This window comes from Dipodomys merriami, unplaced genomic scaffold (assembly GCF_024711535.1).
Source record: "Dipodomys merriami isolate MVZ:Mamm:240054 unplaced genomic scaffold, mDipMer1.0.p SCAF_82, whole genome shotgun sequence".
NCBI lineage: Eukaryota > Metazoa > Chordata > Mammalia > Rodentia > Heteromyidae > Dipodomys > Dipodomys merriami.
The window spans coordinates 5,835,504-5,861,474 of record NW_027206424.1 but is presented as its reverse complement, the minus strand read 5'-3'; the positions used below and the strand labels follow the sequence as shown (position 1 = coordinate 5,861,474).

At 58.2% G+C, this 25,971-nt stretch overlaps 1 protein-coding gene across 2 annotated transcripts in view; it reads right to left on the bottom strand.

Moving 5' to 3' along the window:
- The window catches only part of Kndc1 (kinase non-catalytic C-lobe domain containing 1), a 54,350-nt gene extending 35,385 nt beyond the window's left edge, over window positions 1-18,965 (bottom strand). Inside the window, exons 1-9 of one of the 2 annotated variants that reach the window (XM_070011352.1) lie at window positions 18,864-18,965; window positions 12,127-12,325; window positions 11,411-11,469; window positions 10,153-10,299; window positions 9,563-9,680; window positions 7,590-8,329; window positions 1,970-2,084; window positions 381-452; window positions 18-79 (exon numbers count right to left, since the gene is read on the bottom strand). In XM_070011352.1, the coding sequence (XP_069867453.1) occupies window positions 18-79; window positions 381-452; window positions 1,970-2,084; window positions 7,590-8,329; window positions 9,563-9,680; window positions 10,153-10,299; window positions 11,411-11,469; window positions 12,127-12,325; window positions 18,864-18,950 (1,599 nt within the window). In that variant the 5' untranslated portion in view covers window positions 18,951-18,965. The remainder of the gene's footprint in view (window positions 1-17; window positions 80-380; window positions 453-1,969; window positions 2,085-7,589; window positions 8,330-9,562; window positions 9,681-10,152; window positions 10,300-11,410; window positions 11,470-12,126; window positions 12,326-18,863) is intronic. The other variant, XM_070011353.1, reaches the window with a different exon arrangement.
- Window positions 18,966-25,971: the final 7,006 nt, after the last annotated feature.

Below are 25,971 nucleotides of genomic sequence, written 5' to 3'. Positions count from 1 at the left end.
AGGGGTGGCGAGGTTACCTTCTCTGTCACTGGGTTTCCCTCAGCCACCTCCGGAGCCAGGAAGAAGGAGTCCTGGGCGCCTGGGAGGAGACATGGCTGGGTGACCACGCTGCTGGACAGGCAGGAGGTGCCGCCCCCCCGCTCCTCCCCCACCCTTCCCCACCCTCCCCGCCCCTCCCCCCACCATGGCGACATGCAGGTACTGTGGGCAGGAGGTGCCGCCCCCCGCCCTTCCTCCCGCCCTTCCCCCTGCCCCTCCTCCCACCCCTCCCCCACCATGGCCACACGCACGTACTGTGGGCAGGAGGTGCCGCCCCCCACCCCTACCCCCGCCCATCCCCCCCCGCCCGCCCCTCCCCCACCATGGCCACACGCACGTACTGTGGGCAGGTGGAGGCCCGAAGAGCACTGCCCCGTCTGCGGCCACCAGCACATTGTCCAGGCACAGGCAGGCTGCAAGACAGGGGTCACCTGGCTTTGCCACAGCTGAGCCAGGGTGCCTGGGCTGGCATGGGGCCACGGGGAGTGGATGGGGACAGCGTGGGGCCAGGGCCGGCCCAGGGCTGGGCCAGGGGTGGACAGGGGTGGACGGGCCAGGGTGGATGGGCCAGGGGTGGACAGAGCCAGGAGTGGACAGGGGTGGATGGGCCAGGATGGACAGGCCAGGGTGGACAGAGCCAGGAGTGGACAGGGCCAGGGATGGACAGGCCAGGGGTGGATGGCCTGGGATGGATGGCCTGGGATGGGAGCCATGGGAGTGGACAGGCCAGCATGGGGCCAGGCTGGGCAGGACATGGGGTCCCACCACCCTCAGCCCCCGGGGGGAGCTGGGATGGAATCCCAGCAAGGGGCCTGGCGCAGCCCCGTGCCCTTGGCCACGCTGCCCTGGTCTGGCTGGGTGGGCTGGGCAGGCTGAGTACCGCCCCCTCCCCACAGGTCTCCCTCCCGGCCTCGGCACCGTGGGCCTTTGAGCTGCCCTGTGTGTGGGGCCAGCATCGCTCCGCTCGCCCAGCTCCCAGACGCCCGCTCATGCCACACTCAGAAGACTACCACCCCGTCCTGCCGCCCACAGGTGGAGCTTGTTGGGGCCACAAACCAGGCACGGTCCGAGTCTCCCCCCCCCCACCTCCCGAGCCTGGTTGCCTCCTGGGGACAGAGTAGCCCGGAGCACCCCCTTCTTCTATAGAGGTCTCTGGCGCTTGCGCAGCGGAACCTTCCTTTCCCCATCAGTGCTGAGAGCAAAGAACTACCCCAGGGTGCAGGGGCTGGGCCCTCTCTCCTCCCCAACCATTGGAGGAGCCTTCCTCCCCTCCGCCCCGTGGCCCTGTGCTCTGAGCCGGCCCCAGCCTCCCCTCCGCCCCGTGGCCTGCCCAAGCCGGCCCCAGCCTCCCCTCCGCCCCGTGGCCTGCCCAAGCCGGCCCCAGCCTCCCCTCTGCCCTGTGGCCTGCCCAAGCCGGCCCCAGCCTCCCCTCTGCCCCGTGGCCCTGTGCTCTGAGCCGGCCCCAGCCTCCCCTCTGCCCCGTGGCCTGCCCAAGCCGGCCCCAGCCTCCCCTCCGCCCCGTGGCCTGCCCAAGCCAGCCCCAGCCTTCCCTCCGCCCCGTGGCCCTGTGCTCTGAGCCGGCCCCAGCCTCCCCTCCGCCCCGTGGCCCTGTGCTCTGAGCCGGCCCCAGCCTCCCCTCCGCCCTGTGGCCCTGTGCTCTGAGCCGGCCCCAGCCTCCCCTCCGCCCCGTGGCCTGCCCAAGCCGGCCCCAGCCTCCCCTCCGCCCCGTGGCCTGCCCAAGCCAGCCCCAGCCTTCCCTCCGCCCCGTGGCCCTGTGCTCTGAGCCGGCCCCAGCCTCCCCTCCGCCCCGTGGCCCTGTGCTCTGAGCTGGCCCCAGCCTCCCCTCCGCCCCGTGGCCTGCCCAAGCCGGCCCCAGCCTCCCCTCCGCCCCGTGGCCCTGTGCTCTGAGCCGGCCCCAGCCTGGCATCACCTGGGTGTCCTCCATGTCTCTGTAGAGTGCGCAGGCAGGACAGGCACAAGGCCCACAGCTCACACTCCCGGAGGGGCCGGCCCAGCTTAGAGAGGAGGCCCTTCAGGGACAGGCTCTGCGGGAGGAAGAGAAAACTCACTGAGAACACCTCCACCTGCCAGAGGAAAGAAAGGACCCCTCCCCCAGCACTCCAGTACGAGGGACCAGAAAACCCTGAAGTCAGAACAAGCAGGGGTAAGGACAGAGAGCACTGTACTGCAGGGAAAGAGAGGCGGCTGCCACGAAAACCATGGTTGTACTTGCGCCCAGAGCTGGACTCCCAGCTCCACAGAGACACACAGGGGCTGCGGCCTGGGGGCCACTCCTGTGCCTGTGTCCAGAGCTGGACTCCCAGCTCCACAGAGACACACAGGGGCTGCGGCCTGGGGGCCACTCCTGGGTGGCAGTCAGCTCCCTCAAGCTGTATTCATAGCTTCTTTAAAAAACAGGGAAACGTGTTGACAAACACTAGTGAGACTGGCAGAAGAAGAGATGAGTTTCAAGTCAATGAAATCAGAGATGCCGCAGGCACCGTTCCAACAAACACCAAGAAATCTACACAGTTTTAAAAGAGTACTTTCAAAGCCTATACTCACAGAAGAAGGAAAACTTAGCAGAAAGGGACGAATTTCTAGAAACACACAAACTGCCTAGACTGAACCAAGAAGACGTAAGTCAGTAAACCAGCCAATAACAAGCAACGAGATCGAGGAAGTAATCAGAAATCTTCCAACAAGGAAAAGCCAGACGCAGATGGATTCACTGCTGAATTTTATATGACTTTTTTTTTTTTTTTTGCCAGACCTGGGGTTTGAACTCTGGACCTGGGCGCTGTCCCTGAGCTTCTTTTGCTCAAGGCTAGCACTCTACCACTTGAGCCACAGCACCACTTCCAGCTTTTTCTGTTTATGTGGTACCTAGGAATTGAACCCAGGGCTTCATGTGTGCTAGGCAAGCACTCTGCCACTGAGCCACATTCCCAGTCCCTTTATAAGATGTATAAAGATGAACTAATACCAATAATCCTCAAACTTTTCTGTGAGATAGAAGCAAAGGGTGCAATCCCAAACTCGAATCTATGAAGCCAGTACACATTCATACCCAAACCAGGTAAGGATCCAACAAATCAAGAGAACTACAGACCAATCTGTCTGATGAATACAGACGCAAAGCTCCTCAATAAAGTAGTCAACGGAGGGGGCTGGGAAGGTGGCTCAGTGGTAGAGCGCTTGCCTTGCATGCATGAGGCCCTGGGTTCGATTCCTCAGCAACACATACACAGAAAAAGCCAGAAGTGGCACTGTGGCTCAAGTTGTAGAGTTCTAGCCTTGAGCTGAAGAGCTCAGGGACAGCACCCAGGCCCAGAGATCAGGCCCCACCACTGACAAAAAACAAAACAACACAAAACAAGGTATTAGTTAACAGAATCCAGGAACAAATAAAAAATTACACATTAGGACCAAATAGGCTTCATCCCACAGATTCAAGGCTGGTTTAACATATGCAAATCAATACATGTAATTTACCAGGTCAACAAGCCAAAGACAAGAGCCACATGATCATCTTAATATATGCAGGAAAAACTCCAACAAAATACAACATCTATTCATGTTAAAAGCCTTGGAGAAGCTAGGAATAGAGGAAACATTCCCTAACTCAATAAAGGCTATATATGACAGACCAACAGCCAACATCATACTGAATGGGTTAAAAAACCATTTCCCCTAAAATCAGGAACAAGAAAAGGATGTCCATTCTCTACACTCCTCTTCAATATAGTTCTGGAATTCTTAGCCAGAGCAGTAAAGGCAAGAAAAAGAAATGAAAGGGATTCACATAGGGAAAGAAGAAATCCAACTATCTCTATTTCATGACCTTATACCAAAAAGACCCTAAAAACTGCACCCTCAAGCTCCTAAAGCTGATTAGCCACTTTGGCAAAGTAGCAGGATACAAAATTAGTCCAGGAAAATCAGTAGCTTTTCTGTGTGATAACAATCTTCAAGCAGAAAGGGAAATCATGAAAATAACTCCATTTGTAATAGCCTCAAAAAATACCCAGTAATTAACCTAACCAAAGACATAAAAGATCTTTATAGAAAAAACTGTAAAAATCTGAAGAAAGAAATCAAAGAGGACACCAGGAAATGAAAAGATCTTCCATGTTTATGGATAGGTAGAATCAATATTGTGAAAATGGCCATACTGCCAAAAATGACATACAAATTCAATGCATCCCCATCAAAATCCCAATGGCATTCTTTACTGAGAGAGAAAAAACAATACAAAAGTTCATATGGAACAACAAAAGACTTAGAATAGTCAAATCAATTCTAGGTAAAAAAAGCAATGTGGGTGGTATCACAATGCCAGACTTCAAACTCTACTGCAGAGCCATAACAACAACAACAACAACAACAACAGATCTGAAGCTTGATGAAGAAGATGAGAAGACCCAGACATAAAATAATACACTTACAGTTATCTGACATTTGGTAGAAAAGCCAAAGACCTACAGTGGAAAAAACATAGCCTCTTCACAATTAGTGTTGGGAAAACTGGGCAGCCACATGCAGAAAACTCAAAGTGGATCCCTAACATCAACTCAAAGTGAATCTAAGACCGCAACCTCAGATCCAAAACTTTGAAACTTCTGCATGAGAGAGGAGGAGAACATTAGGACCAACATGTATTGGCAGAAACTTCCTGAATAGAGTCCCAGGGGTACAACAGACAGGAGAGAGACTTGACAAGTGGGACTACATCAAAATAAAGAGTTTCTGCACAGCTAAGGATATAGTTAGCAAACTAGAAAGTCAGCCAGCCAAACAACTGGGAAAAAAGATCTTTACCCGAAGTACACCAAAGGCCTAATATCCAAATATACAAGGAGCTCAAGAGACTAACCCCTCCCAAAGCTAATAAACCAATCACTAAATGGGCTGGGGAGCTAAGGAGAGACTTCTCAGAAGAAGAGGTGAGAATAGCAAAGAAAGAAGAAATGCTCATCGTCCCTGGCCATAAAGGAAATGCAATCCAAAACAACTCTGAGATTCCATCTCACCCCAGCTGGATCAGTCAGCATTGTGAATTCAAACAACAAAGGCCGGTGGGGATGTGGGGGAAAAGGAACCCTACGGCACTGTTGGTAATGTAACCTAGCACAACCACTTTGGACAAGGGGCTGGAGGTTCCTCAAAAACTAAACACAGACCTTCCCTACAACCCAGCCATAGCACTCCTGGGCATCTACCTTGACCATCAGTAGTCAGGATCTAATAAGGACAACTACACCTCCATGTTCACTGCTGCACTATTCACAATAGCCAGGATACAGAAACACCCCAGATGCCCCACAATAGATGAGTGGATCCAAAAATGTAGTACCTATACTCAGAATTTTACACAGCCATTAGATAGGATAACATAATGCCATTTGCAGGAAAATGGATAGAACTAGAACAAATCATGTTAACTGAGGTAAGCCAAGCTCAGAGAGACACAAACAGCACACGTTCTTTCTGGTATGTGGAAGTTATATCTAAAATGCACTGGGATATGACAAATTATTCAGGATTCTAGATGCTCACACATAGTGAGACCAACAGAGGATGCTCTCAGGAGAGACACACAAAGGCACCAAGCCTAAGTTTCTCCTCACAGTTACAAAATATAATATACATACAAACTCCAAGATATGGAAACAAGCCTTCTTGTTTTTTTCTTTTTCCCTTTCTTTTTCGTTTAGTTTTTTAGTTTCTAATTTCTGTCTTCTTTACCGTGTGTCTGGTGCATTCAAGTGTACATCTTCAGGGGAGGGGACAGAATTTGAGGAAAAGGGTGAAAGCTTGCAGCAGTGGAGCTCACTGGACATTGATGAAGGTGACCTACATATACAACTTGTGGGTGGAGATGGGCGGGAGGGAGGGGGGAGAATGAGGGAGGAGAAGACAGTACGAAAGGAAGAACCTGCAACCCCTCCTCCGTGTATCACCTCTATAAGGACAATGAATTACTGTCGCCCCCCATAATTATCAAGTGAGAGTCAACGCTGAGCACGCGCCCTGCACACGCTGCACGCTGAGCACGTGCCCTGCACACGCTGCACACACTGCACATGCTGCACACACTGCATGCTGAGCACATGCCCTGCACATGCTGCACACGCTGCACACGCTGCACGCTGAGCACGCGCCCCTGGACACGCTACATGCTGAGCACGAGCCCCTGCAATGCTGCACACTGAGCATGCACCCCTGCACACGCTGCACAAGCTGCATGCTGAGCACTCACCCCTGCACACGCTGCACACGCTGCACACACACACGCCCCTGCACATGCTGCACACGCTGCACACTGAGCATGCGCCCCTGCACACGCTGCACATGCTGCACGCTGAGCACGCGCCCCTGGACACGCTGCATGCTGAGCACGAGCCCCTGCAATGCTGCACACTGAGCATGCGCCCCTGTACACGCTGCACATGCTGCATGCTGAGCACTCACCCCTGCACACGCTGCACACACTGCACACGCTGCACGCTGAGCACGCGCCCCTGCACACGCTGCATGCTGAGCACGAGCCCCTGCAATGCTGCACACTGAGCATGCGCCCCTGCACACGCTGCACACGCTGCACACACACGCCCCTGCACATGCTGCACACGCTGCACACTGAGCACGCGCCCCTGCACACGCTGTACATGCTGCACGCTGAGCACGAGCCCCTGTGCACGCTGCACACTGAGCACGTGACCCTGCACACACTGCACGCTGAGCACATGACCCTGCACACGCTGCACACGCTGCATGCTGGGCACATGCCCCTGCACACACTGTACACGCTGCATACTGAGCACATTCCCCTGCACAAGCTGCACACGCTGCACGCTGAGCACGCACCCCTGCGCACGCTGCACACTGAGCATGGCCCCTGCACACGCTGCACACTGAGCACTTGCCCCTGCGCACACTGCACACTGAGCACACGCCCCTGCACACGCTGCACACTGAGCACACGCCCCTGCGCACGCTGCACACTGAGCATGGCCCCTGCACACGCTGCACACTGAGCACACGCCCCTGCACACGCTGCACACTGAGCACTCGCCCCTGCGCACGCTGCACACTGAGCACACGCCCCTGCACACGCTGCATGCTGCACACGCTGCATGCTGAGCATGTGCCCCTGCACAAGCTACATGCTGCACATGCACACTGAGCACACGACCCTGCGCATGCTGACCACTTGGCCCTGCACACGCTGCACATGCTGCACGCTGAGCCCGTGCCCCTGCGCATGCTGCATGCTGAGCACACAACTCTGCTCACGCTGCACGCTGAGCACTCGCCCCTGCGCATGCTGCACACTGAGCATGCACCCCTGCACATGCTGCACACTGAGCACACGCCTCTGCTCATGCTGCACGCTGCGCACTCGCCCCTGCACATGCTGCACGCTGCACACACTGCACGCTGAGCCCGCGCCCCTGCAACGCTGCACACACTGCACACACAGGGAGCCCAGCGTCACCAGGCGGCCCTGCCCTGCCTCCCAGCCTCAGGAAAGCCCCGCCACCCACCTGCTCAGGGGCTGCTGCACTTGTTGGGCTGGTCTCTTCTGGAGTTCCTTCTTCACCCCCAGAGGCTGGTGTGTCGGGGCCTGCATCTCCATGGTCCACAGGGCAGAGCAGGGCTTTGTCAATCTCCACAGGCCTCTGGCCAGGGGATGAAACCTCTAGTTCTCTGGAGGCCCCAGACTCTTTGTCTATGTGGCAGCCAGGTCTGGACGCCCATTCCAGCTGGAGTTTGGGTTCCTGCTCAAGCCACAGCCTGCTTTTGGGCTGTGTCTTGAAGCTAGAGAGGCCATTTTTCCCCTCCAGAAAGCCCTTCCTAGGGTCCGGGGGAAAGACTTCGGCTATGGTCAGCTGCTTCTTGGAGCTGGCTAGTGACAGGCAGAGGGTGCTGGCCTCGGGGCCATCCGTCAGCAGCCTGGGGAAGGTCTGCACTTTCCGCAGGGGGCTCCGCTTGAGGGTGTCTCTGTCCAGCTCACCAAGGGGACACCTGGCATCCAGGACAAGGCTGGCCAGCTCTTCCCCGCCAAGGCCCTCGCCATTTTTCATGGGGACTGACAGCAGCGTCTTCATGGGTGAAGGTCTGGAGCCCTGGCCCGCCTCCCCTTCTTTATCTCCAGAGGCAGAGGGCTGTGGCAGGCTTTCTGGGGTGGACAGGGCCTCTGGGTTGGTGCTGAAGTCTCCAGAGGGCCTCTTGGGGCCCGTGCTTCTTGGAGCAGGTCTCCCTTTCCAGGCATTCTCGTTGATGTCTGGGCACAAAGCTGGATGTGGTTACTTCCCACAGGGGGGCCCCGCCAGGGACTTGCCTGGAATGGCATCCCTCCCGACACCCCTGCCCTCAGCCCATCCCTCCCTGCAGACCTCCAGCACGGTCTTGCAGGCAGGAGCTGCAGCCCCATGCTCTCAGACTCCCACTCCACCATTCAGCCCGGGCCCTAGACCCGGCGCACCAGGGTCTCACCCCCCTCTGCCTAGAGCTTCCCAGGAGGTGAGCGTGGCTGTCCCATGACTGGGTCCCCAAGCTCCATTTTTCTATAAGGGCTATACAAGTGAACCCCCGAAGGAGAGCGCAATCTGGCTGCAGCCATGGGGCTGCCAGTCCTGGGACTTGAACTCAGGGCCTGGGCGCTGTCCCTCAGCTCTTCAGCTCAAGGCGAGCACTCTACCACTTGAGCCACAGTGCCACTTCCGGTTTTCTGAGTGGTTTATTGGAGACTTTCTTGCCCAGTCTGGCTTTGAACTCAGATAACAGCTGGGATTACAGGTGTGAGACACCGGCGCCCGGCTGTGCTGCTGAACTTGACACTCTGTTGTTGTGGGAGCCATGCTGGGGGGGAGGCCCTCCCAGGCCTTCAGGGGGCTCTGGGGGTTCACTTCTCAAAGCTCTCAGGATGACTGAGATGCGCCAGAACCCTGTGTGAGCCACGAACCCCAGCTGTGCAGTAGCAGCTTTGCATGTGTGTGAGCACGGGGAGTGGGAGAATACAACTAACTGTTCACAGCGAAACTCGCCGCTCCTGGGCTCGGGCTGGGCCCCCACCGCCCACTGCCTGGCGTCTGCCCGCTGCCTGGCCTCTGCACCACGGAGAGGCTCACGTGTGTGCACAGCACGCACACACGAGTGCACGTGGCCTGCATGCACGTGGCTGTACAGATGAGCATGCATTTGTGTGGGAGCGTATCACGCAACAAGTGTTTGTGAAGTTGCTCTGTGTGTGACAGCGTGAAGACCGCCAGGACAGCTGCATACGGGCACACCCTGCTGGATATGTGGATGTGCCCTTGTAAGTGTGGTGGGTGCGTATGGGTGTGTCGTGTGAACACAGGTGTGTGCAGGCACCCTTGAGCACGCTTGGTGCAAGCTCTGAGCGTGGGTGTGTGCAGGATGTCTCTGAGCATTCTGTATGTATTTCACGCCTCTGTGCACACACATGCAATGTGCATGTACATGATGGAGGTGCACGTGGGCCCCGCATGCTTACCTTGAAATGCTCCGAAGGACTCGATGGAGAGTACCCGCCTCCCGGTGGCTGAGAGGCTTCGGCACAGGCGGCAGGAGGATGCAGGCCGCACCTTCTCCTCACACAGAGCGATGATGCTCTGCAGGTTTGAGTGCACCTCTCAGGGAGGGGCTGTCTCCTGAGACCCCAGCCCACAGGAGGCTCCCCTGGCCTCCTGAGACCTCCCCCCCCAGCCCACTTGAGGCTCCCCTGGCCTCCTGAGACCCCGTAGCCCACATGAGGCTCCCCTGGCCTCTTGAGACCCCGTAGCCCACATGAGGCTCCCCTGGCCTCTTGAGACCCCTACCCAGCCCACACGAGACATCCAGTAGTCTCCAGACTTGCCCGTGTTACCACAGGTATTTTTTGGTACAAAAAACAAGGTGCCCTGAGATGACAGAAAATAGATTGCTTTGCTCATGATAACTATAAGCAAAAAATGTTCATTACAAAAATGTATCATTCTTCTTTAAACTGACAATGGCACCAAAACCTGGCAAGGAGCACTGTGATCTGTGTCTGCACAGGCACGTGGCCTTGGACCTGGGGGCGGGCCGGACGGCCGAGCCTACCTGGAGGTCTGGCCGGTCCCTGGGGTCTTCCGCCTGCATCTGGCCCAGCAGCGTCTCCAGGTCTGGGCTCAGCCTGAGTTCCAGCTGCGGTTCAGACACGAACTCCAAGGCGGCCCTCAGCGTTGCCCCCAGGGAGTAGATGTGAGCCTGTGGCACCAGAGTGCTAGCTCAGTTCACAGGCAGCCTTCTGCCCTGGGCCAGGCTGTGGCCCCGGAGGGGCCACCACGAGGGTGACTGGCCCTCTCCCCCTGCAGCCTGCCACCCCTCCCGTGCTGGGCTGTCCCTCTCCCCCTGCAGCCTGCCACCCCTCCCGTGCTGGGTCTGTCCCTGCCCCCTGCAGCCTGTCACCCCTCCCGTGCTGGGTCTCCACCCCTCCCGTGCTGGGTCTGTCCCTGTCCCTGCATCCTGCCACCCCTCCCGTGCTGGGTCTGTCCCGTTCAGCCCTGGTCCTCAGAGGCACAGACCTGCCCTCCCCATGCTGCCCTCCTGTCACAGACATTTGAGCAGGAGGAATGGTTTTGGAGTTTGTCTGAGAGAGGAGGCCTCTAAGGACACAGCAGAGTGGGCCCTGCACACGAATTAGCTGGAAGGCCTCCGCTTACATCCTGGCCTGGCTGGAGGGGCAGGTGCGCCCTGTGGGCCACCCTGTCTGTCTCTCCACTTCACAAAATCCAAATGCCTGTGAGGGTCTTGTGACTGTGGTGTCTGTTTATGTGAACTTGGAAAGGAGTAGCTCTTTCTCAGGTGTGTGTGACACGTGTACGTGTTCAAAGGGCATGGCCAGCGGATGCTCTCTCGCTCCTGCATGGACTTATTTGCTTCTGGCTTGCTTTCTGTGTGTGAAATCCTTCCTGCTGCATTCACTCCTGGGGTCCTGGGTTCTTGTTGCTATTATAAACAGGAGATTTAGCTTTGATCTCTAGCTTGTAATTATAATACACAATCATTGACTTCTTTCTGGGCCGTACCTTTCAGCCGGCCTCACAGCCTTTCATTCTCTTAGATTCCAGTCCCTTGCACCCATCACATACACACTCTCTGCTCCGAGTCCAAGTCTGCTGTGCTGCCCACCCCGAGTCCACCGTTCCCCCCAAGGTCACGGCTTCAACAGGCCATGCCTGAGCTGCCGCCCAGAACAAAGGCAGCTGTGGAAGAAGGCCCAGCCTGCCCAGAGGCTGCCAGGCTGTGGTGGGAGAGGCCACCCCAAGGCACAGGGCGGGGGGCGGGCTTGGCGAGCTGTCTACCTGGCAGCACCTACCTCAAAGGTGTTTCCGGTCAGGTCGAACTCTGGGGGGACAAAGGCTCCCTCAGGGTCATCTCGGGGGAAGAAAAGAGAAGGTGCTCAGGTCTCAACCACAAAGCAAAGCATCTGCTGAGCGATGACTGACAACCTCAGAGCTCTGCGTTTCGGGGCCTCCTTGAACCTGGGGAGTGGCGCGGGCCCCTGGGGCCTCTGCCTCACACTCAGGACCGGTCCAATTGCCCTGGAGGCAATCGCAGCTCACAGAGAAGTTGGACCCTTAACGGTAAATGCGGGAGGAGGGAAAGGGTTTTGTCCACGTCCCTGAAAAGGAACAGGGAAGCTGCAGTTTGGGAAATCAGGCTCTCCCTGGAAAGGGCCGTGCAAGGGAGTGGTGACCGACCGCTCTCCAGACTCCCTTGCAGCCCCTGTGCCTGGCCCCTGCAGCCCAGGAGGACCTGCCCAGAGGAGCACCCTGGTGAGGGCCTCGGGGACGCCCGAGCTCAGCGGAGCCTCAGGCGAAGAACCACATCGGGCTCCAGAGGAAACCCAGGCCCTGACCTGCGTCCTGGGTGCTGCCTGGTGCCCGCCATGGCCCTGACGGGTCCTGTCCTCCCCCCTGCGCTGTCTCCCCTCTGCACTGGCCTCCGATCGGGCACCATCGCCTCACCCCCCCCCCCGTTGGGTGCCTCCCTCCCCTCTCCCCCCCACCCCCACTGCCCTCTGGTGCTCACCACTAAGCTGCTCCATGAAGCACACATTCCCACTAGTGTTGAAGGCCAGGGTGTCGGGAGTGATGCACAGGGTCTGGAAGAGGGCAGCGTGGACCACGCTCCGCATGGACAGGCTGCACTCCAGGCACACAGCCCAGGCCTCCTGCTCGCTGAGGCCTCGGTCCCGCAGGGACAGGACGTCAGCCAGGGACACATTCTCCTGCCAACACATGTCTGTGTGTGAGCCCAGAGCGACGGCCCAGCCGGGGCCGAGTGCCCAGGCTGAGATGGGTTCTCTGGAAGCGGACACTCCAGGCAGCGTCTCATTCTATGGGCCAGGTGAGGGGTGTGAGTTAGGTCTTTTTGAGGCCAAGACTGACAGCCTGGCTGTCAGAACCACGGAGCATATGGGAAGTCCACCAGTACTGTGCCAGCTCCCACGGCTCCGTGGGGCTCCTCCTTCCAGGCCTGGGAGGCTGGATGGGGACCTGCACTTGTGCCCAGCTGGCACCTGCTCACGGACGTGGCCAGGCTCGCGGCTCCACTCCCCCGTGGAGGCTGTGAACGCACAAGCTGGGTGCGAGGCCTGTGGAGGCAGGGTGAAGCCCGCCGAGAGTGCGTCTGTGCACAGGAGGCCCTCAGCTGGGCCGAGGTGAGGACGTCACAGGCAGCGCCCCGGCTCACCTCACAGATCTAAGTGGGCTCCGGGGCCTCGAAGAGCTCAGCCGCGAAAACGAACACACGTGTGCACACTACCACCTGCACACACGTCCCGCAGCACAGTGCTCGTACCGCAGGCTACCCACACATGCGGGCACACGCTGAACACGCACCAACACAAGCACGTTCACCCTCGCGTGCTCACCTTCTAAACACCAACACACAGGCATGCTGCTATGATCTGACTGCAAGATGCTCCCTGCAGCCTCCTTTCACCGAGTCTGGACTGGTAGCACTGTTTACAGCGCTGGCTAAGCTGGACAGGCAAGTCACGGGGGCGTGGCCTGGCTGGAGGAGGCGGGCCCCTGGGGGCGTGGCCTGGCTGGAGGAGGTGGGCCCCTGGGGGCGTGGCCTGGCTGGAGGAGGCGGGCCCCTGGGGGCGTGGCCTGGCTGGAGGAGGCGGGCCCCTGGGGGCGTGGCCTGGCTGGAGGAGGTGGGCCCCTGGGGGCGTGGCCTGGCTGGAGGAGGCGGGCCCCTGGGGGCGTGGCCTGGCTGGAGGAGGCGGGCCCCTGGGGGCGTGGCCTGGCTGGAGGAGGCGGGCCCCTGGGGGCGTGGCCTGGCTGGAGGAGGTGGGCCCCTGGGGGCGTGGCCTGGCTGGAGGAGGCGGGCCCCTGGGGGCGTGGCCTGGCTGGAGGAGGCGGGCCCCTGGGGGCGTGGCCTGGCTGGAGGAGGCGGGCCCCTGGGGGCGTGGCCTGGCTGGAGGAGGCGGGCCCCTGGGGGCGTGGCCTGGCTGGAGGAGGTGGGCCCCTGGGGGCGTGGCCTGGCTGGAGGAGGTGGGCCCCTGGGGGCGTGGCCTGGCTGGAGGAGGCGGGCCACTGGGGGGTGTGGGTACCTAGTCCCAGTTACTCTTTCTGCTCTCAGGCTCCCTAGGTGAGCAGCTCCGCTCCGTTGCCCTAGGAAGTTCTTCTGTACCAAAAGCCCAGGAACAATCAGGACTGAAACCTCTGAAACTGGACCACAATGAACTTCCCCACCCTGAACAGGACTGGACTCAAGTGCTCTACCACAATGAACCTTCCCATCCAGAATGGGGCTGGACTCAAGAACTCTACCACAATGAACCTTCCCATCCAGAATGGGGCTGGACTCAAGGGCTCTACCACAATGAACCTTCCCATCCAGAATGGGGCTGGACTCAAGGGCTCTACCACTTGAGTCAGGCCCTGTGACCCTTTGCCTTTAGTTGGCTTCTCAGATAGGGTCTTACACTCACTTTGTTGGTCTGGCTTTGAACCATGGTCCTCCCTCCTCTGCCTCCTGAGTATCTGGAGGGACAGTCATGCACCACCAGGCCCTGCCTTCCTTCTTCCTTTACAAACTATCGCTCTCAGGTATTTGTCACAGCAATGAAAGGTCTAATACGTATGCACACACTCCCAAAGTGCTGACACATTTTTATATACACACATACACATCCAGGCAGTGAAAGAAAACATTCTCATACATAAGTAGACACATTGCTAACACCTTTTTACACATGCATGCTTGTGTAAACCAAGGCTCAAGCCTACATCCTTACTAACAACCCTGAGCTATCCATTCACACGCTAACAACACTGTCCCACCCATTCATGCCCTAACAGCCTTGTTCAAGCATTCACACCCTAACAACCCTGTCCACACATTCACACCCTAACAACCCTGTCCACACATTCACACCCTGACGACCTTGTTCACACATTCACACCCTGACAGCCTTGTTCATACATCCACACCCTTACTAGTAACCCTTTCCTTCTTCATTCATACCCTAACAGCCCTGTCCATGCATTCACACCCTAACAGCCTTGTTCACGCATTCACACCCTGACAACTTTGCCCACACATTTACACACTGACAACCCTGTTCACACATTCACACCCTAACAGCCTTGTTCACACATTCACACCCTAACAGCCTTGTTCACGAATTCACACCCTAACAACCCTGTCCACACATTGACACTCTGACTAACAGCCTTGTTCTCGCATTCACACCCTGACTAACAGCTTTGTCCACACAATCACACCCTAACAATCCTGTCCCATCCATTCACACCCTAACAGCCTTGTTCACACATTCACACCCTGACTCCTAACAACCTGTCCACACATTTACACCCTAACAACCCTGTCCACGCATTTACATCCTAACAGCCTTATTCATGAATTCACACCCTGACAGCCCTGTCTGATCCATTCACACTCTAATAACCCTGTCCACACATTCACACCCTGACTAACAGCCTTGTTCACACATTCACACCCTAACAACCGTTTTCACGAATTCACACCCTAACAACCCTGTCCACACATTCACACCCTCACAAGCCTGTCCTGTGCATTCACATAGGTCAGTACCACCCATGTTCCTAATGTTTCCATTTCATGTCCTCACTCACAAGCACACACTTTCACACACAGACACACGTGCTTACCCATAGTCACACACATACATAAACAATGCATGTCCATGCATCCCCCATATTCCTCCATATACACTCAGACACATCTACAAACATACATGCTCACACATCACACACATATGCACATACATATGCACGTGTATGTCCACATATTCCCCCATACACATGCTCTCACACATTCACACGTCTCTGCATACTCAGACCTGCACAGCCTATACACATGATTGTACATAAGCACACACACCTCTCCACATACATACACCACACACGTTTATACACTTGTATACCCCCACGTGTTCACACACATGTCCATAATTCTTCCACACACATACTAGCACAAGACACACATAATGTGCCTATACACACCCTCTGTACACATGCTCACACACATACATTTACACACAAATGTTTCTACACATGCACACGTTTTCCTACACACACAAATAGGCACGTACATTTGCATCTCTGCTTCCACAGAATGATAATACAACACCCACGCACCGGCATGCCTCCATTCACACATACACGACACACATGCAGAGGAATGCACTTACACACAAATTCAGTTTAGCACACATGTACACACCACGCGTGAGGTACACACGGCGCTCACTAAACAAGGCCATAAACAACCCCAAAGATGCGTGGGCTGGCTCAGCGCAGGGGAGGGGCGCCCACGGCTGAGTCTGAGCCAGTCCTGCCGGTTCTGGCCAGCAGGCTGCCTGCTTGCAGCTGGTGACAGGATGTACTGCCAAGACAAGGCAGCGTGGCTTCACAAGCTGCAGGGTCAGTGGTCCTGCAACCTCGCACGGCTTCAGACGGAGGCCCAGGTGTCCTGAGAACTGGGGCCCTGGCCAGCCCTGGGGCTGCTGGACTCTGCAGCCCCCGTGTCTGTTTGCAGTGGGAATGTCTGAACCCAGGGCCCGAGTCATTGCTCCTCTGGTAACAGGTCCTTCTCAGCCCTCCCGCACCTGTGTCTCCAGGGTGGATCCCGCTCACACCGGGCTCCCTCCCTGGGTGCTGTCTCTGGGGCCTGCAGCTGCTTCTGCCCCCTCTTCTCTGCCCTGCTCTGTCCTTTGGCTGGACTAGGGGAGGCTGGAGAGCGGGAGGAGCCTTGGGTCAGGGGCCAGGGACAAGGATGAGAGACCGGGAGGGACGCAGGCAGCACTCACCAGCCGCTCAGCCTCAGTCCATGGCCCCCCCAAATTCCAGTGGACAACTCTGAGGACAGGAGCCAATACCCCAGGGGGGTTCGGCTCCAAGTAAAGTACACCGGGCCTGGCGAGCACTGTGGTTAAAGCCACGCTGAGGCTTAAGCAACCCAGGCAGACCTTTCAGAGGAGTCAGCGGGGCTCAGCTCCTATGCACGGGGCCTGCGTGTGGGCCATAGGAGGGACCCAGGTCCAGGCATCTTGACCCCCCATGCTCAGCCCAGCTGGTTTCTGACAGCATGGATGGACCTCCGGCCAGCGTCTGCAGCCCCATCTGTGGGTTTAGGCGTAGGTTTGGCTGGCGAGAGGGTTCTTCACCGGTCCCAGCCCAGGGCTGTGGCGTGCCCAGGGCTCCCAGCCCCTGCCCTCCTTGAAGCCCTCTGATGGCCTCCTGCTCTGAATCTGACTGGGCACAGGCCACAGGACTCCGCGGCCCCTTTCACGCCCCACCTGTGGGCCCTGTCTACCTTCAGTCTCCAAACTCGGCCCAAACCTCTCCCCAGGGGGCTCCACAGGCACTTGCTGGGCTTGGAGAAGGTAAAAATGTCTCACACCCCTGGTGGAGGCTGGGATAACACCTTGTTGATACCCAATGGTGCCATCTTTATCTCCAGTTGCCTGGGTCTGTATCCTTGAAGGCCAGGGTACCAGGCTACTATTTGCCTGCTGGACTCCTGACCATAGCTGCCTGGTGTGGTCCTGCCCTGACTAGCCCATGGTCAGGCCTCTGATCCCACATCTGACCATAGCAGCTAAAATTCCATACAAATCCGGGAGGGGCACTTCCTCTAGGAAGCCTACCCCGCTTGATGTGGGCCGGTGTCCCCACTGTGTCCCCAGGGTCCTTTGCCTGCAGGTGTCCGGCGTCCCAACACTGGCACAGACTCCAGGCCCAGCCAGGCCAGCCCGGTCCACGCCCCTGCCAGTCATGGTGGCTTCCAGCCAAGCCCACTCAAGTACCACATGCCTCCAGGCCACCCAGAGTGGAACTGCCAGGATGTGGGTGCCGGTCTCTGGTTTCTAATGAATGCCAACCTGCGTTCCAACAGGCTGTTCCCACTGCCACGGTAGCCAGGGAGTGCCCACCAGCACGCCCGCCCCGGCCTCCGAGCTCCCGTCGGGCGGCCAGGGCAGCCATTGCCCTCAGTGTGGTCAACGAACCTCACGTGCCCACCAGCCATCTTGGGTTTTCCTTGGGCAGGGTGAGGTGGCGACACTCGTGGGACTTTGGGGTTGGAGCCAGTCTGAAGGTTGTCCTCTCTCTGTCTCTCCCTCTCTCCTTTCCCCCTCCCCCCATCTCCCTTTTTCAAGTCAGGGTCTTGCTATGCACCCTAGGTTGGCCTGGACCTGCAATCCTCCTCCCTCTGCCTCCTGAGGGCTGGGATTGTAGACGTGTGCCACAACACGCAGCTTTAGGAGTCCATTTCTTGACCTCCCTGGAGTGACTTCCTATGTCCCACGTGGCCTATCTCCACGTTGCCGGCTGCGGACGGGGGTCTTCCGGCATGGCCCATCGGGTCACGTCACAGCCTCACCCCCCCCCCCCCGGCTGGCACCGGCAGCAACCGTGGAGGCTGGCAGGCAGTCCTGTGAGCCCCACGCACATCCACTTAAAATCCTCCACGGAGCTGTGCGGTACTCGGCACCAGTGCAGGACGGAGGCCTGGCCTTGCCCCCGGGACACGGACATTCCTGCGGCCGAGGTATCAGGGAGATGACGGCCAGAGGCGCTCCGGTGTGAGTCAGGTCACACCGTGGCCCGCTCGGTTCTGGTGGTGCCCGGGTGCCTGGGGCACACAGAGGAGGCCCCTGAAGTGCACACAAAAAGGTGCCGCGTGCAAAGGGGCTCCGATCTGCTGCCTTTGGCAACCGGGAGCTGAAGCTTCTCAGCCACCACAAAACGCGTCCTGTCCTCTGGGAGTTTCTGAGGCTGTGCTGCGACCATCCTTTCTTGAACATCAAAGCCGGGCGATCCAAAGGGTTATTTATTCCCGGTCTCTCCTCTCTGCACCTTCAACTGCACTAAATCCAGGCCAGCTGAGGGTGGAGGTAGTGCCACCCCCGCGTGCCTTGGCCCTGGGCCCGCAGCGGCGGTGGAGTCCTGGTCCCTTTGGAGCCCCCTGGGGGAGGCCCTCAGAGGGGGCCGGGCTGGGCCTCTGGGCAGTGAGTCTGGGGGCTCTGGCCGAGCGGCAGCACCCGCTGGCGCTGAGGGTGGCCGGGGTCTCAGGCACCAGGGCCCTGGACACCTGCTGCCTTGGGGTGCACAGAGGGAAGGCGGAACCCCTGGAGACGCCGGGCCGACTCTGGGGAGGGGACCGTCCCCGGGGACGGCCGGGCTCCGCCAGGGCGCGGGCGGGGCCGGGTCTGGGGCTCCCGCCGCCGCCAGGCCGCGGCCCCCGGGGTCCCCGGGCGCGGGGCTCACCTCGTCCTCGGGCAGGGTGGGGAGCGGCTCGAAGTCGTAGAAGTCCAGGTCCTTGGCGTCCTCGCAGAAGCCCGCGGCGGGCTCCATGGCCGCGTCCTGCGCGCCGCCCCGGCCTGCGCAGCCGGCGGGCTCCGGCCGCGTCCCCGCCGCGTCCCCGCGCCGCGCGCCCGCGCCGCGTCCCCGCGCCGCGCGCCCGCGCCGCGTCCCCGCGCCGCGCGCCCGGCCTCGGCCCTGGCCCCCTCCCGGGCCCCCACCGGCCGCCGCCCGTGCGCTCGCGGGGCTGCACCGGGCGCCGCGGCTACGCGCGCCCCGCCGCCATGGCAACGCGCCCGCCGCTGCCGCAGTGTCGCCCGGGGCGGGGCCGGGGTGGCGGGGCCCTCCGGGGTGGCGGGGCCCTCGGCCGCCGCGATGCTCGGGGCGGCGGCCGGGCCTGGGACTGTGGGGCGGAGCCACTTGGCGCCTGGCGGCTCAAGGGGACCGCGCCCGCCTGGGCGCACGGGGCGCGGGGGGGGGGCGGGGGGGCGCAGGGCCGGGGCCGCCGAGCGCCCCGAGCCCGCCTGGGCGCACGGGGCAGGGGCGCAGGGCCGGGGCCGCCGAGCGCCCCGAGCCCGCCTGGGCGCACGGGGCGCGGGGGGGGGGGCGGGGGGCGCAGGGCCGGGGCCGTCGAGCGCCCCGAGCCCGCCTGGGCGCACGGGGCAGGGGCGCAGGGCCGGGGCCGCCGAGCGCCCCGAGCCCGCCTGGGCGCACGGGGCAGGGGCGCCGGCCCAGCGGCCCCAGCGGGTGCACGGGCTCACCGGAGCCCTGTGAGGGGTCAGAGCGGCCCGGGCAGCACCGTGCGGTGCCGTCCAGAGCCAGCCCCTGGTGCCAGGGCACCCAAGCCGACTGAACAAAACGCCAGACACCGCTCCCCGTCCTTGGGGTGCTTGGAGCTCAGGACCCAGCAGGGCCCAGGAGCCAGGAGGGAGGAAAGGCAGCCCACGGTGCGCAGCCCCAGGCCGGACGCGTCCCTGCGCATGCTCCGGCCCGCAGGAGGCCTCCAGCCGCGTGGCCTCTGGGTGTCCACGCCACGGACACGCCGCGGGCTGACCTGACTCTAGCCTCACCTTGCTCCCTCACCTGTGTCTAATGCACACAGTTAGCACACCCCCCGGAGGCCTCCCCCAGGCCAAATCAGAATTCTATAGATGTGTCCGGTGCGCCACCAGGCCCCTGGTCCAACGCAAGGACTTGGTGTGCTCTGGCCTGCCAGCCTCCCTCCTTCTCTCCTCCCTCCTTCTCTCCTCCCTCCTCTCCTCCCTCCTTCTCTCCTCCCTCCTTCTCTCCTCCCTCCTTCTCTCTTCCCTCCTTCTCTCTTCCCTCCTTCTCTCTTCCCTCCTTCCTTTCCTCTCTCCTTCTCTCCTTCTCTCCTCCCTCCTCTCCTCCCTCCTTCTCTCCTCCCTCCTTCTCTCCTCCCTCCTTCTCTCCTCCCTCCTTCTCTCTTCCCTCCTTCTCTCTTCCCTCCTTCTCTCTTCCCTCCTTCCTTTCCTCTCTCCTTCTCTCCTTCTCTCCTCCCTCCTTCTCTCCTCCCTCCTTCTCTCCTCCCTCCTTCTCTCCTCCCTCCTTCTCTCCTCCCTCCTTCTCTCTTCCCTCCTTCTCTCCTCCCTTCTCTCCTCCCTCCTTCTCTCCTCCCTCCTTCTCTCCTCCCTCCTTCCTTTCCTCTCTCCTTCTCTCCTCCCTCCTTCTCTCCTCCCTCCTTCCTTTCCTCTCTCCTTCTCTCCTTCTCTCCTCCCTCCTTCTCTCCTCCCTCCTTCCTTTCCTCTCTCCTTCTCTCCCTCCCTCTTTCTCTTCTCCCTCCTTCTCTCCTTCTTCTTTCTCTCCCTCCCTCCTTCCTTTCTTCCCTCCTCTCCCTCCCTCCTTCTCTCCTTCCCTCCTCTCCTCCCTCCTTCTCTCCCTCCCTCCTTCCTTACCCCCTTTCTTTTCTCCTTCCCTCCTTCTCTCCTTCCTCCTTCTCTCCCGCCCTTCTTCCTTTCCTCCTTCCTTCTCTCCCTCCCTCCTTCTCTCCCTCCCCTTCCTTTCCTCCCTCCTTCTCTCCCTCCTTTTCTCCTCCCTCTTCTCTCCTTCCGCCTTCTCTCCCATCCTTCTTCCTTTCCTTCTTCCTTCTCTCCCTCCCGCCTTCTCTCCCTCCCTCCTACTCTCCCTCCCTCCTTCTCTCTCTCCCTCCTTCTTTCCTCCCTCCTTCTCTCTTTCCTCCTTCTCTTTTTCCTTCTCTGTCCCTTCCCTCCCTTCGCTTCCCTCCCTTCCCCTCCCCCCTCCTCTCTTCTCCTTCTTCTCCCCCACCACTCTGCAATACTTGGATGTGGACTCAGGGTCTCATGTTGGTAGGTAGGTACTCTACTACTTAAGCCATGCTCTTATTCTCTATTGCTTCATTTTTCAGATAGGATCTGTTTTAGTCTGGGCCGGCTGGGATCCTAATCCTGTCTGTACCTCCTTTGTAGCTGGGATCATAGATGTGAGGTACTGCTGCTGCCCAGCTTTGCTTTTTTTTTTTTTTTTTTTTTTGCCAGTCCTGGGGCTTGAACTCAGGTCTGGACACTGTCCCTGAGCTTCTTTTGTTCAAGGCTAGCACTCTGCCACTTGAGTCACAGTTCCACTTCCAGCCTTTTTCTGCTTATGTGGTACTGAGGAACCCAACCCAGGGCTTCATGCATGCAAGGCGAGCGCTCTACCATGAGCCACCTTCCCAGAGCCCAGCTTATTTTTTTGGAGGTGAGTCTTGCTTTTTTTCCTGAGGCTAGGTTTGAATGGTGATCCTCTGGTCGGCCTCCCGAGTAGCCAGGATCACAGGTGTAAGCCAAGCCACCCTGCTGGGTTGCACTCTGTGTTTCTGACATCTGACCTTTTACATTTACTTCCCTGGCTGGTCTACTCATTCTCTGCCTCATTTCACTACCTCTCCTGAAAGGCCTTTCCTCACCAATTCTCCATCTGCCCTGTGTAGCTCCGGGTCTGATCTCCGTGCAGCTCTGGGTCTGATCTCCGTGCTGTTCCAGGTCTGATCTCTGTGCTGCTCCTGGTCTGATCTCTGTGCTGCTCCTGGTCTGATCTCCGTGCAGCTCCAGGTCTGATGTCTGTGCTACTCTGGGTCTGATCTCTGTGCTGCTCCTGGTCTGACCTCCATGCTGCTCCAGGTCTGATCTCTGCACTGCTCCGGGTCTGATCTCCATGTTGTTCCCGGTCTGACCTTTATGCTCCTCCGGGTATGATCTCTGTGCTACTCCGGGTCTGATCTCTGTGCTGCTCTGGATCTGACTTCTGTGCTCCTCTAGGTCTGATCTCTGTGCTCCTCCGGGTCTGATCTCTGTGCAGCTCTGGGTCTGTTCTCCATGCTGCTCCGGGTCTGACCTCTGTGCTCCTCCGAGTCTGATCTCCATGTTGTTCCTGGTCTGATCTCTGTGCTGCTCCAGGTCTGATCTCTGCGCTGCTCTGGGTCTGATCTCTGTGCTGCTCCGGGTCTGATCTCCATGTTGTTCCCAGTCTGATCTCTGTGCTGCTTTGAGTCTGATCTCTGTGCTGCTCCGGGTCTGTTCTCCGTGCTCCTCCGAGTCTGATCTCTGTGCTGCTCCGGGTCTGTTCTCTATGCTGCTCCAGGTCTGATGTCCATGCTGCTCCGGGTCTGATCTCCGTGCTGTTCCCGGTCTGATCTCTGTGCTGCTTCAGGTCTGATGTCCGTGCTGCTCCGGGTCTGATCTCTGTGCTGCTTCAGGTCTGATTTCCGTGCTCCTCCGAGTCTGATCTCCATGCTGCTCCGGGTCTGATCTCTGTGCTGCTCCGGGTCTGATCTCCATGTTGTTCCCGGTCTGATCTCTGTGCTGCTTCAGGTCTGATCTCCACGCTGCTCCAGGTCTGATGTCCGTGCTGCTTCGGGTCTGATGTCTGTGCTGCTCCGGGTCTGATGTCTGTGCTGCTGTGGGTCTGATGTCCGTGCTGCTCCAGGTCTGATCCCCCTGCTGCTCCCTGTCTGACCTCCGTGCAGGTCCCTGTCTGATCTGTCTTCCCCTCAGTTGCCATTCCCGGAGGGATCCAGGGGACCACAGATACTTTCTGCTGAGACCTGTTTCCTCCTCGGCATGGCCCTCCAGGTACCTCCAGGACCCGTCCTGTCCCCTGACCTCCTCCAGCAGTCAAGAAGGCTGGTTACTGCCCTGGGTTGCTCAGGCTGAATATAGAGGCCACTGGAACAGGGCTTCAAAGCTTTGGCTCTCATTTTTTCGAAAGGATTTTAGACGAGCTGTTAAATCACTTGTACGTTTTGAAGCTGGCGTATAATTTAAAAATGTAAATAATTGCAAAGAATGTAATTTCTGGTGTGGTGTAAATATTGACGTTCTGAAATAAAGCTGTTAGTCATCCTCTCAAATATATCCAAGACGCTAAATACCAAAGTGGCTTTGAATGTCACCATCAATCATCAAAAATCTATAAACACGCTCTTCTCTACTCAGAAATATCCACACCTTTCCCTTAAGCTCATTATAAAGACACATTTTAATTTATCCTACAAGGAAGTTTTCTTTGCTGTTCCTACTGACCCCTCCCCTCAGTCTGCCCTGCGAAACAATACTCTTGTGCATTTTAATAAACTGAATTTTTTCCAACTTTTGTTAGCCTATTGTCAGATCAGAGTTGAAAAGTAGTGTATACAGGGTTTCACTGTATGTGCATACGATACACCTGATCTAACCTACTCTTTATTATGGCCTGCCCCGTTTCTAATAAAAAATTCAGCTTTTATTTTCAGTTACTGGTGACCAGAAGGCCGCCTTCCAGGGATCTCGCAGGCTGGGCAGGCACCCCACACAGAAGGTGGGGCCCCAGGGTCTCTGTGCAGTCCACGCCTGCGCCATTGCAGCTGTGGTGGTGTGTCTGTCTGTCCCGTGGTCCCTGTGTGTAGAGTGGCGTGTCTGTCTGTCCCGTGGTCCCTGGGGTAGGATGGTGTGTCTGTCTGTCCCGTGGTCCCTGGGGTAGGGTGGTGTGTCTGTCTGTCCTGTGGTCCCTGGGGTAGGATGGTGTGTCTGTCTGTCCTGTGGTCCCTGTGTAGGGTAGTGTGGCGTGTCTATCTGTCCTGTGGTCCCTGCGTGCAGGGTGGCATGTCTGTCTGTCCCGTGGTCCCTGCATGCAGGGTGGTGTGTCTATCTGTCCCGTGGTCCCTGCATGCAGGGTGGTGTGTCTGTCTGTCCCGTGATCCCTGCGTGCAGGGTGGTGTGTCTGTCCTGTGGTCCATGTGTAAGGTGACGTGTCTGTCTGTGCCGTGGTCCCTGTGTGTAGGGTGGTGTGTCTGTCTGTCTTGTGGTCCCTGTGTGTAGGGTGGTGTGTCTGTCTGTCCTGTGGTCCCTGTTTAAGGTGGTGTGTCTGTCTGTCCCGTGGTCCCTGGGGTAGGGTGGTGTGTCTGTCTGTCCCGTGGTCCCTGGGTGCAGGGTGGTGTGGCGTGTCTGTCTGTCTGTCTGGGTGCAGGTGGAGCCTGCCTGCTCGGTAGCGAGGCTGGGGCAGGCTCCGTCTGTCTCTGAGGCTGCAGAGACTGCAGTCTCTGTCGAGGGGACCCTCACTGCGCCTGGCCGCCTGCCCACCCTCTGCAGCTGAGCACCAGCTCCCTGCTCCCAGCCCTCACCCAGAAAGGCCTGCTGATCTGCAGGCCACTGCCAACTCCTCCAAACAGCCTCAAAATGTGTGGCCGCGTGACCGGCTGGGGCTGGGGCCCTGGAGCTGTCCGCTGGCTCCCCAGGCTCCCGGCCCGGCGCCGCTGGCGGTGCCTGGAGAAGACGTGGCAGGGAGGGCAGGTGTCTGCAGCTCAGCTGCCCACACGTCCCCTGTGTGTGGGGGTCCAGTGGGAGGCCGCCCAGCCCGGCCGGCTGGCAGGAAAGCCCTAGAGCACACCTTGTACAGCTCTGACAGCCTCGGGCACAGCAGGCATGTGCTCTGTGATAGTCTTTCTGCTCAATGTGTGCCACTGCACACACACACGCTCTCTCTCTCACACAACACACTCACACACACATACACACAGAGCTTATTTGCCTATTTGGGGGTTATTTGTAGGCAGTGGGACTATACTCTGTGTGTGTGTGGTGTGTGCGCGCACACACGTGCACGCACGCTCATGGTTTTGAGATTCAGCCATATTGTCTGCATAGCAGTATTGATTATTGCTACTTACTGAATTGCATACAGTCACACCGATATACTAGTTTGTATTTTCTGTACACTACTGATGACTGCGTGGTTTCTAAGCATGAGTAGAAATGCTAAGGACATTTTTGCTCAAGTTTTTCACTGTGTAAGTGCATATGGATTTGAGGTCTGTGTTTCTGAGCATACTGTGTGTTAAATTTCCTGTGTTTTCCCACATGGGTGTCCAATGAACTGGGCACTATTTACGGAAAGAGTTTTGCCCTCAGCCTCCCCATTTTGATTTTCGTCAAATCAAGTGTGCGTCTGCGCATTGCTGTTGCTACACTCTTGCTCTGTTCCTTCCCACCAGTGTTTGTGTTTACCTTGCCATGGAGCACCGTGTCTGGAAGGTGCGTCTGCGCATTGCTGTTGCTACACTCTTGCTCTGTTCCTTCCCACCAGTGTTTGTGTTTACCTTGCCATGGAACACCGTGTCTGGAAGGTGTGTCTGCGCATTGCTGTTGCTACACTCTTGCTCTGTTCCTTCCCACCAGTGTTTGTGTTTACCTTGCCATGGAACACCGTGTCTGGAAGGTGCGTCTGCGCATTGCTGTTGCTACACTCTTGCTCTGTTCCTTCCCACCAGTGTTTGTGTTTACCTTGCCATGGAGCACCGTGTCTGGAAGGGGCAGAGCTGTCAAAGATTCTCCTACACCTCCTCCTGCACTCCCTTTTTCTTGTCCTCAAGATTTCTTGGTTATTCTCGGACCTTTATGTGTCCACATACATTTTAGAGTAAGCTTGCTGTATGTTGCAGAATCTAGGACTCTACAAGGGTTGTCGTGAATCTTCTCATCTGCAAATCTCTAGAATCAGTTGTTTAACCCACAACACGGTGTTTTCACAGGTATGCGAATTCTGTTTATGTCTTCTTGATAATATTTTTGAGGATTTCTGTGAG